The sequence below is a fragment of the Ochotona curzoniae genome, unplaced genomic scaffold (assembly GCF_017591425.1).
Source record: "Ochotona curzoniae isolate NIBS_2020 unplaced genomic scaffold, NIBS_Ocur_1.0 contig_2927, whole genome shotgun sequence".
Lineage (NCBI taxonomy): Eukaryota > Metazoa > Chordata > Mammalia > Lagomorpha > Ochotonidae > Ochotona > Ochotona curzoniae.
The window spans coordinates 2,180,003-2,198,967 of NW_024465654.1; the positions used below are offsets into that span (position 1 = coordinate 2,180,003).

At 49.2% G+C, this 18,965-nt stretch overlaps 1 protein-coding gene across 1 annotated transcript in view; it reads left to right on the forward strand.

Moving 5' to 3' along the window:
• NTF3 (neurotrophin 3) overlaps window positions 1-16,893 on the forward strand; it is a 57,086-nt gene extending 40,193 nt beyond the window's left edge. The window contains exon 2 of the mRNA XM_040979006.1: window positions 15,798-16,893. Coding sequence (XP_040834940.1) covers window positions 15,798-16,595 — 798 coding nt within the window. The 3' untranslated portion in view covers window positions 16,596-16,893. The remainder of the gene's footprint in view (window positions 1-15,797) is intronic.
• Window positions 16,894-18,965: the final 2,072 nt, after the last annotated feature.

An 18,965-nucleotide genomic window follows, 5' to 3' on the forward strand; every position in this document is an offset into this window, starting at 1 on the left:
TTGTTTTCGGTGCAGTAGGAAGTGAGGTATTCTGTATTCTGACAGGCACGAGGAGCTCCGGTGAAGAATTCAATCCCTAAGGACAAACTGTGAGTCAACAGAGAGAACCAAGCCGTCACTAAAGTAAATGAACTTGCCACCAACAGCACACGTGAGGACATTTTCAAAAGTTCCTGGAGGGGCAGGTGTCTGGCCTGATAGTTAAGAAGCCTGTGTGTCACAATGGATGACCTGGGCTCATTGCCAGCCTCTGGCTCCCAACCCATTTCCTGATAAGGCACACCCGAGGAGACTCTGGTGATGTCTTTGGTCACCAGGTTCTGCCACCCACATGGGGGATGTGGCTCCCAGCTTCAACCAGGCTCAGCCCTGGCAATTATGGGACACTGCAATACTCTTACCTAAACATTCATATACTGATCCAATAGCACAAGAACTGAACTTTGACCAGCAATGGCTTTGGTTCCTCACGTCCTGGTTGGCTTCTCCTGTGAGTGCCTGGCACAGTGTCAAGACGCATGCCTGCACATACCTGAGTTCCAGCTCTACCCCCATGTTAATTAATTCATTAGCACAAAATTACAGAAACCAATGGGTTTCTTCTCAGATCCCTTGATTACATTCACCTAGTTGCTCCAAAAGCTCCCAGGCAGTATCTGAACCCCTCCCTCATCAAACATGCTCCTCATGACTATGGCCATTGTCTTAACGCTGTTATTGTTTAAAAAGGACTGCTTTTCACACGCACACTTTTCCTAAATTTCTTGTTTGATCTCTCAAATAGAATAGAGCTACAGATTACATTGGACCAAAGTTGGGGAAGTGGGATGGAGAGGTTGAGGAGTTTTCTCTTTGGATAGAATTAAAGAGAAGTGGGGGGTAGAACTGGAATCAATGACAGGGCCCATTCGTCTCCCTGAGTAAGAGGACCGTCCCACAGCCAGAGGCTGTCCTGTTTTGAAAACAACTTTGAATCCACTAGTGAGTGCCTGGTAGACAGTCTGTATTCTGTAGACAAAGGGACCTGCTCGTATGTCCACAGTAGGATGAAGCATCACTGCTTCTATGGTTATGGCGGGCATAAGGTCTGTCCTGCTACACTACAGGATTTAGGCCACAGAGAGAGCTGTCTTTGGGGGAAGAATATAGGATTAAGAGCAGGGGAGCAGAGGTTCTGCTTGTAGCATCACCTCCAGCTGCGACACTGCTTGGCCCATCCCTGCCTCCTCTCTGCCCTGGATTTCTTAGCATCAGCATAGCCTTGTCCTCTTGATGCTTTCCCAGATACTCCTCTTCCTCAATACCAGAGATAGTGAAGGGCAAGTTTTAAATTCCAGCGCTTGGAATGTGGCAGGCGTTCCTCTGCCATCCCTCCTTCCTTCCACAGTCTCGATGGCCCTGCTGCACTTGACGCAGACCTCTGTCTTCGTGGTGGCTTCCATCAGGGGCTCCCCATGCCCTTACCCACTCCTGTCTCCAGTTGTTAGACTGAAGAGTGACCCTGTTGTCTATTTCGAGATGGCCTCTGCTTGATGGTTGGGAATCTGAAACCCTTAAATACTGCTTAGGGCTTCAAGGAAGAGGAATTACAATCCTCAGGTACTCTTGGTCCACTTAAAACCACCTTCAACCTCTTTGCAGCTCAGCCCCTCTGGAGCTGTGGAAGCACAGCTAGTGCTGTCTTATGGGAGCCTACACCACCCTACCCAAACCACCCAAATCCAAAAAGAACAAACAAAATCTGGCATGAGACCTTCTCTGCATGGCTTTCAATCGCCAGACTCAAAATCACAGAAGAGGGGCAAATAGGTGCCTGGTGCAGATTTAGGGATGCTATTTAGGACACACTCACATCCCTACTGCAATGCCTGGGGCCAATCCCAGCTCCTCTCAGCATTCTGGCCTCCTGCTAAAGCACCGCTTCGGGGGCAGCAGATGATGGTTCCCACCACTCATGTGGGAGATGCAGAGTTCCTGGTCCCTGGCTTCAGCTTGGCCAGCTGCAGCTGTTGTGCCTTTGGGGGAGTGAACCAGCAGTTAGATCCTTCTTTCTGTCACTCTGCCTTCAAATAAACAATAAATAGATTTTTTTTCAGTGCATCAAAAAGGGAGGAGGGACTACTGAGGATGGTAGAGCCTGAGCTAAGGGTCAGACCTTAGGCAGGGACAGAGTGTCTCCACAAAGGGGACATTAGAACCTGTGATGGAAAACCTTTTCCACCTTTATTGACCATGATGGGAAGCCACTCCTCCCATCTGCCCTGCTACGGGGGAAGGACAAGGGTGCAGGGGTGGGAAGGGAAGATAATAGAAGGCTGTGTTATCTTGCTATAAAAGCATGCTCTCAGCAAATAATGTGGTGAGCTCAGTTAGAGCACCGCTCAATTATCTCCAGTGCTTAAAGAAGGGTTTCCCTGCAGCTGTTGGCAAGCTGGAACATAGGCGGCCTGCTGTGGGGCACCCTAGAGAACACCAAATGGGAGCTGACCTGGAAGGAGGGAGGGAGGGAGGAACACCCTCTAGTTTCCTCTCAATCCTGCTGCTTACTCAGAGGAGCATATTGGGGGTGTCAAGAGGGGTTGGGAAGACTGTTCTAGGAAAAGGCAGAAAGGGAGCCCACAGAAGAGGTGAACTAAAAAGTGAGTGCAAGCATTTCATGGGAGTGACTGACATATGGACCCTGTTATCCGGAGGGGTTACAGGCTGGAGGAGCTCTTAAGGCTTTCAGGGGTGGGTGAGGGAAGGGAGGAGGGGGTGGAGCCCGGGTTCTAAACAAAAGGAATTTGAGAAAGCTTGGAGAAATAATGAGAAACGCAAACTTGACCCAGAATTTCTCTTTCTGTCTTGCCCATTTGCCCTGCCTGTCCTCACATGTTTCTAGTTCCGGGAGCCCAAGAAAGCACAGATGCCATGAGCCTCTCTCACAGCATCCGACCCCCTGGGGGCCCCAGAAAACAGGCAGACTGTAAAGCAGTAATGACCTTGGGGGCAGCCACTCAATTCCCTCACTGTGCAGAAAGGACACCCCTAAGGCAAAGGGGATGGGTAGACCCGGACACCTCAATCCTTAGCTTTTCTACTTTTCTCAACACCCCACTGCCAACCCCAACACACACTCCATTACATGAAAACATGCACATTGCACACATGCAGAGACATGCATGCACACAGTCACTGTAAAAAATACTGGAGGGGAGCTACTCATGAAAACATAGGTTTGCTTTCACTCACAGTTTTGGAGTTTGAGGTCAGGTAGCCCATTACCCTGGCATCTGAGGAGGGCGGAGTTAACAGTGACAGAACCAGTGTTCAGGAGGAGCCCATGGCCCGTTAGGAGGCAGAACCCAGGGACGACATAGCCTCTGCTCACCCCTCTCCCCACTTCTTAGAAAGCAGTCCTCATTTGCTCATGGGCTCCACCCAAACAACCTAATCCAATCTAATCACTTCCCAAGGCCCTACCTCAGACAGCCTAATTGGATTAAGCACCATCTTTAATCCATTAACAGAAGCCCTTAACACACAGACCTTGGGGGGACACCCAAGTGATGATCTAAACCGCAGTACATGCACAACACACACAGATATGTCACACACACACACACACACCACCTGACCGGTGCTAAAGCAGTATGTTTCTTGGTTCAAGGTCCCCCTCTTCCAGCTTCTAAGAACGGAACCCCTGGGCATTGCCCATCTTGCAATGAAGCATTGATGGGCTAGGCCATTTCCAAAGGTCTATTTAAAAATGGATGCTTCTGCTGCACGCTTGCGCAGTACACCTGGCCTGGGGTTACCTGCCGTGTCAGGCACCAGCTCATGGTTTCCTTGGCAGGAGGATTTAAATGTGACTAAGGGCAGGGATTTGCCTGGCTTTAGCGCACGGTGGAAGAGTGGAGCAGTTCTGAACATAACTCACAGAGCTGGCAGCCTCTGGTTATGGTAGCAGAGGCGCTGCAGGGGCAGTGTCCCACCGTAGTCACCTGAAAAAACACCTATCCAGGGACCTTTCCCACCATTGAAACCTTCCTTACTCTCCTGGCTTCTCTTTATCTTCCTTTCCTTCTGTGACTCTCATCCTTTCTCTGCCTCTGTTTCTCTTTCCTCCTCCTCCGTCTCTCTCTCTCTCACACACGTACACACACTGACCCTGACATCCAAGGAGCAGCACCCACATCTCTGCTTCCCCTTTGAGTTTCACCAACCCTCAGCTGACACACACCTGCAGGTGACTGACAGTGCCAAGGGACTGATGAGCTGGGGGCACCCCAGGCCTGGTCCCAGAGATCTGTGTTGATTGCATGGCGTGCAGTTTTCTGGTGGACACTGAAGATGGCTTCCTGACAGCCCTTGAGCCTGGCGACTAGGGATGCTACTGTTCTCCTGCTAAATGACAGATATCCCAAGCCATAGGAGCTTAAAATAGCTGCCATATTAGTGTTTCTCTTGGTTCTTGTGGGTCAGGAGTTTGGGCAGGTGGGGCAGGGGGATGACTCTATACCAGGTGGCCTCTACAGAGGTCCCTGGATCTGCATCACTCATGTCTGTTCCACTGGCCGGACAAGTGCCTCAACTGGGAGGCTGGACTTGAGGGATCCAGTGAGCTCTAGACTCCTGCATGACTCACTGGTGGCTTGGGGCTCCAGGAACAAGGCCAAAGGAGGGGGTGACCTTTTCTTGAAAGCAGAGGCTTTGTTTTCACCCTATACATTGTTTGGAACAGCCGTAAGCCCACCCTGCTACATACAAGGCAACAGGATGGAAACACCACCTCTGTATGGCAGGAGTGTTCATTGGCAGCAGCCAAAGGGCTGCAATGGCTGGGGCAGCACCAGGTTAAAGGCAGGAACCAGGAGTTTCTTCTGGGTCTCCCATTTGGGTGCAGGGGCCCAAGCAATTGAGCCATCCTCTGCTGCTTTCCCAGATGCATTAGCAGGAAGCTGCATTGTATGTGGAGCAGCCGAGACTCAAACCAGTGTCCGTACGGGATGCCAGCACTGTGGATGGAGGCTTTATCCTCTGTGCCAGGGCACTAATGCTTTCAACCCACAACCTGCTGTGCACAGTATCTGTTTTACTAGTCTGTTTCACTTTCTCTTATTTGTGTCTAGATCTATTCTCTCAGGCTTCAGAGGCGCCTCCTGAGGCCATGCTGTGTGGCTGGGCACAGCCCTTCCTCTTCTGCCTTGTGTGTTGAGAAATGGCGCCCACACTCAGTGCATGGCTCCCAGGCTTAGGGACAATAGTTGTCCGGAATGGACAGCAGCCCCACAAAAACAGTGACCTGTACAAACATTACAGGGATTTCTGGTCTCAAGGATGCTGAGGGACAGGTGAGCCATCAGCAGGGAGATCGAGTCATGCAGAGTGGTGGCAGTAAAGGGAGGGAAGGGAGCCAGGCAGGGGCCAATGCCCTGGGGAAACGTGGGCATCAGTAACTGACACGCACTTCTGCCTCCAGGAGCTGCTTCCCTGGCTGGGTCAGGCGACTTGGGCGCCAGTCCCCTGGGCATCCTTGAGGAAGCCCTGTGCAGGTGCTCTTCTGTATATCCCAGGTCAGCAGCTCAGGCCTGACCTTGTGGAGAGCTGGGTTCTCGCATCAGTTCCTGTTTCTCTTTGGTCAAGTAAGTCACGTTTGCCCTGGTTTCCCCTTGACGTAAGAGCCCTGGCTGAGCAGAATACCATGCTTCGCGGGGACAGAGGCAGGGAGCTCCAGAACGTGAGGCCGACACTGTGACTCAGGGATGCCACTGAGGAATGGAAGCACCAAGCATTCCGACCAACAAGGAAATTTAGGAACGCTAAAGCCAAGACCTGTGTCCACTGGGGCTGGCCTTAGGCAGTCCATGACACACCTTGAAACTGTTGGCAGGATTTTCCTTTATGCGCCTACTTGCTTCTGTGTGCACACATGTGCGTGTATGCACGCCTGTGCTTGTGTATATTTTGTATGTGCATGTGTTTAACGATTCCTTAGCTTTTATCATGTTTTCTTTAAAGATTTTTATTGGAAGTTCAGATATACAGAGAGGAGGAGGAGGAGAGATAGAGAGGAAGATCTTCCGTCCGATGATTCACTCCCCATTTGACTACAAATGCCAGAGCTGAGCTGATCTGAAGCCAACAGCCAAGAGCTTCTTCCAGGTCTCCCACGCGGGTGCAGGGTACCAAAGCTTTGGGCCGTCCCATCCTCCACTGCTTTCCCAGGCCACAAGCAGGGAGAAGTGGAGTTGCCGGGACACAAACTGGCGTCCACAATGGATCCCAGCATTTGCAAGGCAAGGTCTTTAGCCACTAGGCTACCGCGCCAGGCCCAGCTTTCTATCACATTTTTAAAAGAGCTGATAATCCAAAAGTGAAAAAGAGCTACTCTGTCGAGCAGCAGCTGTGATCCCTAACCAGGGCTGATGAAGTTGTCTTAGACGATAGCTGGAAAAGTGCAGGTCCTGCTCGTGGTTTCACTGTGGCTGGTATTGAGTAGACAGGGACCTGGGTGGCAAAAGTGAATGAAGAGCTCTCCTGCCCCCACTACGTTACAGCACCCCCAGGGATAAACACTGCCGGGGACTGAGGCCCGGGAGGAATCCGCAAAGCTAGTTAGTGGCGGAGTCGGTTTTTGTGAACAAATCGAAGCAGGCAATGTGCCAAGGGTCTGCATTATTTTGTTTATCTTCATTACACACAGCTGATGAAAACCAGAGCCAGAAATCTGTGTCACCTATGCAAAGTCAGCCAGTCTCTCAAAGACCCCCAGGGTCCTCGCACTTCTTTATCACCAGATGAGGAGAGTGAGGAAAGAAGAGTTAGCCTTGGGAGAGACTGAAGCATGAATGAATGAGCCCTGGCTCCATGTGGAGCAAAGAAGCTGGTAGCTACTATGAATGGATGACGCCAGCCTTCGGTTGTGAAATGCCCTCTTTACATTTCTCTAAAAAAGGCAAGAAGCATGAATATCAGCATGGTGCTCGCTGCTCATTCACTGCAAGCCAAGTAGCAGGTGCCTTGTGCTGCGGAATGAAGTGGGAGGCATTATACAATATTGGCTAGAAGCTGACCCAGGCAGGGGTTTAAGTCTTGGCTCTGCCTTTCCGTAGATGTGTGATCTTGGGCAAGATGACTTAATCCCCCTGAGCCTCAGTTTCCTCAGCTGCAAAGTGGGCATAATAATCGTATCAGTGAGGATTAATTGAGATAATCCACGTGGCGTGTTCAGTACAGTCTAGCATCTGGCAGGGCTCAGGAGGATGCTTGGTGTTGTGACGAGCGATTATTATGACTTGTGTCTGTGATTAAAGACAGCTTTGGGTTCCGAGTGCCTGTGCCAAAATCGCTTTCAGAGGACAAGCTCTGGGTTGGTTTGTAGCCTTGCCCAGCTGCCCCGAAAGATTCCCTAGACTAGTTTGGGCTGAAGTCCTTGTGTTTACCATACACTTCAGTTTGGGTGGGAGGTTCTTTTTCTTCCTGGGGTGACATCCCAGCCTCGCTCCGCTGGCAGCTGACACTCTAGTTCCCAGGCCATACACGTGTTGAGGTGCACAGCAGTGGCTGTGGTCAGCAAAGGGAAAGGAAGCACCGTTCCCCAAACACCCAACGCCAGAGCGGAGGGCAGGTACACCCCTCGGAGTCTTTGGGCAGGGCAACTTTCTGAAGAGGGCCACGATATATCTGCCGGAGCCTCAGTCTTCAGGAGAGGAGGTGGCTGGGTGGTGGAGGGGCTCCACCTAGACCTGTTTGCCAAACCCAAATGAGAAAGCTTGCCATCTCATTACTCGTTCTGCAGCCAACTCCTCCTGAGGCCAAACCAGCATGGTTAGGGTTGAACCCAGGCTTGCTACTGCTGCCACTGCTGTGGTTCATGGAAAGGAAAAAACTTGGGCATTGCCAAGCCAGCCATGGTCTGGGTTTCGAAAAGGCAAGCCGAATGTGAACAGCATGGAGATCCTGCTTTCAAATCTCCTCCGCTTCTGCTCTCCAGACAAAACCAACTTCTTTCTTGTTTATGAGATCGCGTCCTTGGCTGGGAAAACAACATAGTGACTTTATAATCATTGTTGTTATTTGTGGTAATAATTAAGACTGCTCAGCACCCTGCTTACCTTACAAGGATGTGACTGATGGTTGGCTTGCATTTTCCAAGCGACATGTATGCTTGACATATAAACCCAGCTCAGATATGAGATGTCCACTCAAACAGGTTGACTTGGGACAATTATTCTCAGAGGCTCAAGTCATCAGTTCTTTGCCCAGATGTCTGTGTAATTGCAGCAACCTTGCCTGGCATGTTTTCCCAGTTGGAAAATGAAAAAAACAAACAAGCAAGCATGGGAGACCTGGAAGAAGCTCCTGGCTCCCGATTTCAAATCGTCTCAGCTCTGGCATTTGTGTCCAGTTGAGGAGTGACTCATTGGACAGAAGATCTTTCTGTCTCTCCATCTCTCTGTAAATTTGACTTTCCAATAAAAATTAATAAATCTAAAAGCAAAGAAAGGAAGGAAGGAAGGAAGGAAGGGAGGGAGGGAGGGAGGGAGGGAGGGAGGGAGAGAGAGAGAGAGAAAAGAAAAGAAAAGAAAAGAAAAGAAAAGAAAAGAAAAGAAAAGAAAAGAAAAGAAAAGAAAAGAAAAGAAAAGAAAAGAAAAGAAAAGAGAAAACAGCCTGACAACAATGCACCCACATCTAGGAGGCTACTGTGTGTGTGAGTGCAAGCTCTGGCACACACGCCTGCTTGCAGTTGTTGGTAAATGTAAATGCCCAAAACAAACAAAACGCGATTTACTACACATGCCATTGTGGCCAGTAGCAGGAATGAGTCAGATGTTCTAGCACATCCTCCCCCAGCCAACTCTCTGGCCATAAAGCAGAAGTCTGTGGCATGCAAAGGATAAAGTCAGTCTGCTTTCCTGGGACTTATGTCAGCATACCAAGCTCCTTCCAGATCTCTGTGCCAAGATGGTGCAAAGCCAGAGGGTTCCTCGGCCTGGGGAGGAACTGCACCAGCGCCCTCCTTGGGGCTGCTGATGCACATTGTTTGGACATGTGCTATATGCCTCCTTTTGCTGCCTGGGGGTCAGAGGAGGGTGAGCTTTGAATCATGTGAAATTCCTCTTCCCACAGCTGTGCAGAGCAAATCACAACTTCCTACCTCCATCTTTTAAGTACTTAACATTCTCTCTAGACATAGGGCCTGTGTATATCCAGAGGGTCCCATTCCTCCTGTTCTGGCGGTAGGAAGGACCATCTCCAGGACTCCGCGGGGGCAGTTCTCGATTGGACCACCTCCTGTGTCCTCTCTGTTGACCTTGCCGCAGGGAGGCCATTGCCTCCTGAGAACTGAGAAGCTCGTCCTCATTCAGCTCCTGAGCCGCCAGTTGATGCTGTCAGTCACCTTCAGAAGCCTGGAGTTCAAAGTATTGCATTTTCACAAGAGGAGCCACTGGGCAATCTGAGATTTTCCAGAAGATAGGAGTTCCCCTTCCTGTCTCTGCTCTCACCTGCTCCCTGTCCAGCACTCAGGTAGGCTCACCGAACCCAGAGCTCATCTCATCCTTGGCCAAGTGGCCGACCTTTCCAGATTTTCTGTGAATTCTGTGTGTTTCACTCTGCTCTCCTCACCCAGGCACTCTACTTTTTACCATCTTCAAAGCTCCACTTAGGTCTTTTTGTGTGTTTCTCCCAGGTCAGGGAGTGTTGCAGCTGCCCCCTACTGCAGAGCTGTGCTGAAAATAAATGAGTGAATAAGAGGTGGAGGACAGAGATCTTTGGAGCAGATACATGGTGCAAGCCCACACAGCCTTCCTCCTGAGGCTCACTTCTTGTCTGCTGCTTGTAGCCGTTCCAGAGGGTTTCCTCAATCCCTTGTTGCTTTGGAATTCATCTCCTCCTCCCGCTCCCCATCCCCACCACCACCCCACATGACCTCAGTCATGGTTTTCAGTTAGGGGCAAATCATGCCATTTTCAGGTTGGCAGCCCCATGGGCACTGCAGCCAGCTGGCCTGTCCTCCTTGGCGTCAGCCACGCCTCAGCTCTAAGCATCATCTGTGCATTTTCACTAATCTGCCACTTTTTCCTCCCTCCCACTTCCGGATCATTAATGAAGAGATTAACCAAAATTAGATGAATCCCCAGTGGTGGCTCTACCAGATTCTCCCAGCTCCCAGTCTTGTCAAGGGTCAGAACATTTTCATGGGACCCCTTTGACTCAAGTTGGAGGCCTCATGACCTGTAATGAAAACAAAGCCAATTTGAATCAACTTTGCAATTAAGATCCAGAAAGCAGGCTTAGTCAGTTTTTTCTAATTTCTAATTTAACATTTCTACCACATTCCATTTCTTTTGATTATTCTGCTTTAAACCTATCGCTTTCCCACCTCCCTCTTATCCCTCACCTCGAGCAAAATAGTAGGGTTATCTGGCAGGATGCAGTCCTCTGAACACTTAGGAATAGTCAGTGGGACCATGACATCGCTATAGAAATTCCCCGAGGAATCACGGCCCTTCCAGAAACAGCTGACCAGTGTCCTCTTGAAACCCAGCCAAAGGTTGGATTGGCTTCCAGAGGAAGATGTGGCTGCAGGAGAAATAATGGGACCCTTTGAATTTGCGTATTAAAGTGCTAGCAAATTTAAAACTTCAGCTTTCACCTTAGATCTCAGGACTTCCCTCTAAACAAAGCTACAACAGGGCTTTTCTGTCTTCTTTGGAAGCTGCCCAGGTGTTGAAGACTGGTTCCAGATGCAACACACATCCAAGCACAGGTGGCCAGAGAAGGACTGCCTTGGAGGAAGGGCCCAGAAGGGACCAGGGGAAACTGAATGTTGTAGACTTTCGTGAAAAAGGCCAGCACCAGGAATCTGGACAGAGGGAACAGGAGCAGTGACACGGAGTCCCTGCAACCCTGCCTGAAGTTGAGGCCCTCATGCTGCTGGGTGGCAGCTGTCCAGGTCACGGCTTGGGATTTGAGCTTCCTCTGGAAACAAAGCTCTTGAACATCTGGAAGTGGGCATAGACAGAGGCAGCATAGTGTGATCATGCAGATCATGAGCTCTAGAACCAGGCTATGCCCAGTTCCTTGTTCTGCTGCTTGTTAGCCGGGTCTTTAACCTCCGTTTCCCCCATCAGAAGTGGGAAGTGTGAGAGGGCTGACTTCAGTGAACAGAATTAAGTATTGAATATATAGGGCCAGGATTGTGTCCCAGCAGACTAGGCTATCACTTACAATGTTGGCAACCCATATTAGAGCACCGTTGGGGACCCCTGTGCTATGTTTCTAAACCAGCTCCCTGCTAATACACCTGGGAAAGGAATAAAGGATGGCCCAAGTGCTTGGGCCCCTGTACCCACTCACACAGGAGACACAAATGAAGTTCTGACCTCCTGGTTTTTGCCTGGCTTATCCCTGATTCTCACAGCCATTTGGAAAGTGAACCACTTTGTCTCTCATTTTATCATTAATATCTCTTTGTCTCTCATTTTATCATTATGCCTTTCAAATAAATCATTTTAAGTAAATGCTGTCTCATTTATTTATATATTTTTAGTTTATTTGGTTGAGAAAGAAAGAGTTCCCATCTTCTCACCTATTCTCCAAAGGTTTTAGTGGTACCTGGGCGGGACCAAAGCCAAGGAGCCAGGTTCAAATCCAGGTCCCCCATATGATGGCAAGAACTCAAGTACTTCAGCCATCACTAACCACTTCCAGGTCAGGAGGGAAGCTGGGAATTGAACCCAGGCTCTCCAATACAGGATGCAATATATTCTAACTAGTATTTTCAAAGATTTTATTTATTTATTTGGGAAAATCATGTCTACAGAGAGAAGGAGACACAGAGGGAAAGGTCTTCTGTCTCCTGGTTCACTCTGCAAGTGGCTGCAACAGCCAGAGCTGAGCTGATCCAAATCCAGGAGCCAGGAGCCAAGAACTTCTGGGTGGATGCAGGGTCCCAAGGCTTTGGGCCATCCTCCACTGCTTTCCCAGGCCACAAGCTGGGAGCTGGATGGGAAGTGGAACAGGCAAGACACCAACTGGCATCTGGAAGGTAAAGAGTTTAGCCACTGGGCTACCGCACCAGGCCCTCTAACTGTATTTTAACCTGTTAGTAGGCCAAATGCCCATTCTCATATGGTGTTTGGTTCTTGATGACCTCGTGGTAGCCAGGCCAAAATCTATTTCATCTGCATGCAGCAGGTGCAGAATTGTTGAGGTGTGTGGTCAGGAACAGGTGCTGTTGCCTAAGGAAGCTCGTCCTAGAGAAGAGAACTGGAGCCCAAAAGATGCAACTCCATTGGTTGGTGTGTGACAAGGCAGACAGAAGTGATTGTGCATGTAGATCCAACACCACTTCTTAGCTTCTTGTTCCATTTCAGCTGCTTCTAGAATATCCAAGAGCTAGTGCGTGTGTGTGTGTGTGTGGATATGTGTGTGTGTGCGTGCACGTGCGTGTGTGTATGTGTGTGAGAATGTGGATGTGTGTGCATGTGTGTGCGTGCGTGTGTGTGTGTGTGTGTGTGCACGCACGCGTGTGTGGATGTGTGTGTGCTGAAAATGGAGCCAAAAATGAGGAATCGGAAATTGCTGTCTTTTGAGTATTTTGAGGGATGGTGAAACCTTGTAGGGATGTTGCTCCAGGGACTGAGAAAACACCATCTGTGGGAAAGCATTTCCAAGTGAGGCAAATAGCAGATGCACATTGGTCAGGCTCTTGAAAAACTCCAAGCAGGGCAAGTGGGCACTGGGGAGTGTGTAGGAAGGGGGTTTTACGGAGGTCTTTAACAGGTCTTTTTCTAATTATAACGAAGAAAAGCCTGGGGACCAGACCCATTTCCCAGAGCCAAGGGCCTGTGTTTTCTTTGAGAAAAGAAGGCAGAGTTGATTGGCATCCAAAACCAGGCTTGGCATCAGCCCATGCAAGATCGCAGGCCACAGAGCAATGTCTTGGCTTGGTAACCGTCCTGAATGATGCTTGGTGGAGAAACAGACATGGAAGTACTTCAAGATGTGTCAGCCTTGCTCAAGGCCCCACAGATGTATGTGTGTGGTGCTTGTGTGTGTGATGGCGGAGATGTGGTCCCTGTCATCAGAGGGGAGGCGTGGCAACAGTACCACAACCTGGCAGCTGCTCACGTGGAGGTCTGTACATGTGACGCTAACCACTCAAAGAGGGACGTAGACATCCTCCTCAATTGAAACGTGCCCTGACATGTCTCATCTGGGTCAGGCTCACCCACCTTCTTGTTTGCATTCTTGAACTACTCTTTGGGGACAGCCCACCCTAGGGCAAGGGATGAGCACTGAAGGCACAGATGACCCCGAACACACCAGAGATCCTGCAGACTCTCCTCCCACACACCACCCACCCCACAAGAACAGAGATGCCACTTCGCCGTGTCCCGTGTTTGTTTTCTTAATTTTCCTGTTCTCTCTACTTCCACTTCCCAACACTCTCCCTGCCCCACCCCACCCCCAATCAATGTGTCTGGGCTACAGTCAAGTGCACTTGTGAGTGACAGTATTTGGGGACAAAGGCTTGTGGAGCATGCCGGCAATGTGAGCAGGCCGTGGAAAGAGGAGCTACAGATGCCTGGTCCCCTTGCACCTGTGTACCTTGTACCTGCACAGCATCTATTGTTGCTGTAGAACATTCAGGTTTATGTTCAACATGTCTGCCTTACTCACCATGGCCTGATACTGTGCTGCATGGTTCCCTTCCATCTTCATCATCAATTCAATTGGCACCAGCTCATATTATCCCTATTAACTCACCCATGTAATACTTCACTAATATTCCCATTTTTAGACTTTCTTTACCGGTCACACTTGATTGGTTTCCTCATGAATAAATCCGCTGTGTACTCTTATCTCACAGTGGCTGAGCTCTGGGGAGATTTTTGTTAGACTCTTAATCCCTAATGATTTTGTTGCTGTTGTACTTTGGAAGGACAAGGGTGAGTGTAGGATTTTTTCAGTTGCATGTATGTTGTACTTTTTCGTGGCAGTCAGATTTTGCTTTCTTGGGCCCTCAAGATCGAAGGAAATGTCACTTACACACACATACTTTGAGGAAATGAGTTATCCTGTGGGAAGTATTTCCCTAGGATGCTACGGCTCCTAGACAAGTCTCTAGGGGTGGGCAATCATACTGGAATCCTTCCTCCTCTTAGCTTTGACCTTGGAGGAGTCAGTTGTCCAGAAAAGTAGTTCCCATGGAAGGAAGATAATCTTATCACAGAGGCAGGCCAGGATCCAGGAAGAGGAAGTTGGGCCAAAGTGTCTGCAATACTATTGACCTTGGGGACAAGAGAGCAAGCCGTTCTTCAGCCAAAATGGGGAAAGTCTGTGTGTCTGCAGGCTAGCTGGTAAGCAGGACTGCTTTTGTGTTTCTTGTTTATTTCCTCCCCATGTTCCCTCTGGATTTGATAAATTTTGAAACTACCCAAGGAAAGGGAAAGAATTTTCCATGTTTAGTCTTTAAGGAGGAAATGATGTGCCCCTGGAGGCCTTGAAGTGGTGGCGATGGTAATTAATGGAGGCAAAGCCTCCTGGGACAGGTGGCAGAGGACCAGGGAACACGTTAGGATCTCAGGCCCGTCCACCCAGCTCCACCTGGAGAGTCTCCTTCCAGGGCTCACTTCGGGAAAGCCCGGCTTTGCTCCACCGAGGGGGCAAAGAACAAGGAGAGCATCTCTCCATCAGCACCACAATTCCACCTGGACCCAACAGAAGCAAGCGTTGCCATTCTACTATGGCAACAGAGTGAGAGCACTGCAGGGTGAGAATGCCATGTATACAAACAAGGAGGTAGTAGCATTTAAAACCTAACTGCGAATGGTGATAAGTTGTAATGGAAACGGAAAGTCTGCAGGAGGAGACAGCAATCTGCAGTGGCTCTTGATATTCCAGCCCAGTCCAGCGCGTTGAGTCGGTTTCTTCAGGATCTCCATCTTGTTCAGGTAGTGCTGCTGCAGGGTCCCCTGGGGGTCCATGAGATCCTTTGGGCTTCCTAGTGACGAGTGTCCATCAGCCGGGCAGCGCACTCTGAGGCTCAGGCTTTCTTGCCAAGTGTGTCCTTGCTGGTTTATTGACAAAGATACGAGAATAGACTACCAGGTGTGACTCAGCCAGGAATGAGCACATCTCTGATATCAATATATCTTCTGTGCTCCTATGTGGGAAAGTGGAATTAAAATATCAGTTTATTTTGATATCAAACCCTTATTCTTGAGATCCATTTAGAACTGGCTTGTGAAATATGTTTTCCGTAAACCTTGTCAAGAGCCCTCGCTTGAGGGACTTCTGACCAAATCCCCAGCCTCAGGATGTTCCTTTGAAAGACACTCGGGAGCCCTAGCTGGGGACACAAAGCTATGTTTCTTCCAACAATTCCAAGGTCACTGATGCCGATAAAACATGGTAACTTTTAAGGTTTCAGACTTGGCCAAGGTGGAGTGGGTTTGTGTGTGTGTGTGTGTGTGTGTGTGTGTGTGTGTGTTTAGGCTTCAGTGGTGCATAAGGAAATGGCGGTATGCCACACAAACACAGCAGAAGGCTGAAGTATAAAGAGGACAGAGGATGCCTATGCCATGGGCGGGACAACAGAGTCGGAGCATCCAAGTGCCTTCCCCAGTAGTTCCCAAGGGTGGAGGGAAGACGTAGTCTCTTTCAGATGTTGGACGAGGAGCACTGTGGGGTGTATGCCTTCTCTCTCCTGCCTCCTGGGGACACAAGGGCTCAGGCGACTGTTGCCAGAATGACGTTGATGAGCTGCCCTCTGCCCACTACTAACACCTGTGTCTCCTTTTCAGCTCTTACAGGTGAACAAGGTGATGTCCATCTTGTTTTATGTGATATTTCTCGCTTATCTCCGTGGCATCCAAGGGAACAACAGCATGGATCAAAGGAGTTTGCCGGAAGACTCGCTCAATTCCCTAATCATCAAGCTGATCCAGGCAGACATTTTGAAGAACAGACTGTCCAAGCAGGCAGTGGACGTTAAGGGGAGCTATCAGAGCACCCTGCCCAAAGCGGAGGCCCCCCAGGAGCTGGCGCAGGGAGAGCCCACCAAGTCGGAATTGCAGCGTATGATCCCCATGGACACCGAGTTGCTACGACAACAGAGACGCTACAGCTCACCCCGCGTCCTGCTGAGTGACACCACGCCCCTCGAGCCCCCTCCCTTGTATCTCATGGAGGATTACGTGGGCAACCCCGCGACAGCCAACAGAACCTCCCGGAGAAAACGGTACGCAGAGCATAAAAGCCACCGAGGGGAGTACTCGGTGTGTGACAGTGAGAGTCTGTGGGTGACCGACAAGTCGTCAGCCATTGATATCCGGGGACACCAGGTCACGGTGCTAGGGGAGATCAAGACTGGCAACTCGCCCGTGAAACAATACTTTTATGAGACAAGATGTAAGGAGGCCAGGCCCGTCAAAAACGGGTGCAGGGGCATCGATGACAAACACTGGAACTCCCAGTGCAAGACGTCCCAGACCTATGTGCGGGCACTGACTTCAGAGAACAACAAACTGGTGGGCTGGCGGTGGATACGAATAGACACCTCCTGTGTGTGTGCCTTGTCGAGAAAAATCGGAAGAACGTGAACTGGCCTCTCTCCCCATATATAAATTATTACTTTAAATTATATGATATGCATGTAGCATATAAATGTTTATATTGTTTTTATATATTATAAGTTGACCTTTATTTATTAAACTTCGGCAACCCTACAGTATATAAGCTTTTTTCTCAATAAAACCCGTGTGCTTGCCTTCCTTCGGGCCTCTCCTATCTGTTACACCTTGTTTTGTGAGCCATTCTGAAATCTGTTGAACACACCAGTCTGTTGCATTAAACGTTGTCAAGGCCACGGCTGTGCTTACAGTCAAGGTTGCTAAAGTCAGATGATGTTGGAGTTGTGTATCAGCACAGGTAGGGCCTCCCTTTTGGGGTCTCTCAAGGCCGACTGATGGGTTAAAAGGACTGTTACGCACTGAAAATTTGACCCCCAAAACTTGAAACTGGAACTTAACATCGGACTTGGCCTGGCTCAGGCTCTGTCACATATCCACTTGCCTCTCTCTGCTGTTTTCTTTGTCAGAATCATGACTTGCTGCAATATTATGGTTCCAGGAACAGAATTGTTGAATTTGGTCATTTTAGTTTTGGAAGTTGCTTTTCAGTTCATTTATTGTTGGGGGCCTGGGTTTATTTAACGGTCTTTCTCTCTCCTTTTTTTTTGGTCTGTTTTTGTTTTTTTTGCACTGGTATTTGTTTGCCTTCTATGAGTGGTTTTCATCCTTTTGGGCACATAGAAAAATATTTTAAACAATTCATAACTTTTTGCATCTCACTCGTGAATAATCTATACACAGAAGTTTAATGGACTCAGAACAGACCATGTTGGCCCTGTGACTTCACTTTATCTGGGGGTCCTTCCTAGAGACTCAGGCAGAGGAGTTGGGGAGTGGCAAAGGCCTTGGGATCAGACCAGAGCTCCTGTTTTAGTCCCTGCCCTGTGGCCTTCAGTACATCCCAGTGGACGTTGGTCAGGGTCAGAGTCAGACGGGAGTTCCTGCCTCCCTCCCAGTGGTCCTATGGAGCCAGTGAAAGTAACCAGTGTTAACTTCCTGACTCAGGGGTGAGTGAGTCTTCCTCACCCACTTCCTTTTCTCTCCTCTGTTCTGTGTTTGTGTTCCTCCTTATTGTTGGTTGACTCGTCATCTTAAGATATAAAAATCCCAAAGAGAAGGAACTGTCTCAGCATCCACTGAGTGCTACCAGGGGTCCAGGCCAACCACAGGGTGGCTCTGAACACAGTTTTGTGCCTATCCTTTTGCTGAGCTTATCTTAAGAGCTAGTGGATAGGACAATGGGAGTCTTAGAATTAACCCAAACCCAGTTCTTAGGAGCTCATCATTGGAAGGTAACAATTGAACCTTTTCCAGGGCTTCTAGGAAGAGTGTAAGCTTCCCTCAAGCTACTAACCCAAGCACACTGTGGCCAGGGACCATCTGTGTAGTTCGGGTCCAGACTGTTGAACCAGCATGGCAAGAACAAAACAAGTCATTTCTGGGTATATAGGAATCTAAGCAAGAAATATTAAAATCCTGGTTAACAAGAGATTCTGGGAAATTAAAAACAAACTAAGAGTTGCAGGGGCCAGCACCATGGTATAGTAGGCTAATCATCCATCCGAGAGAGTAGCATCCCATATGGGTGCTGATTCAATTCCCAGCTGCTTCACTTCCAATCCAGCTCACTGCTAATGGCCTGGGAAAGCAGCAGAGGACAGCCCAAGTCCTTGACTCCCTAAGTCCCCATGTAGGAGACCTGGAAAAAGTTCCTGCATCCTGGCTTCAGAATGGCCCAGCTCTAGCGGTTACAGCCATTTGAGGAGTGAGCCATTAGAAGGATGATTTCTCTCTGTCTCTCTCTGTGTAACTCTGCATTTCCAATAAAAATAAAGTAAATCATTAAAAATTTTTTTCAAGGAAAAGTTCTTTCTCCCTTCCTCAGGGCCTTTGTGGAGGAGTTCTTATGGTCTCCTTCTGGAACTTATATTGCAAATAGAGAAGTCTGGCTGACTAGGGAGAAAGGGCTTGAGTGACATAGACCTCAGCCAATAAACAGGGAAGACACTGGCCCTAACTAGTCAGGGCTGTCTGAACACTGCCTAGACTATAAGGAGAGTTCCCATGCATCAAGAACAAGTCCTGTGTAGCATCTTAGGGCACACACAGCTCTGTGGAGGAAGTGGCCCTGGGCTGAAATTGAGAACACTCTGGAAAGAAATTCTGGGCTGCAGGCTGACTGGCGGCTCAGCCTCTTCCATGCTGAGTGACAGGGCAGTGAGGCGTTAGCCAGCTCCCTTTCAATAACTGTCTTGGCATAGAAGGGCATGTGCATGCTGCCAAAGTCAACATGTTCAATTTCTGGGCCCAGGGCAGAGCCTTCGTCAAGGTTGACAGGAG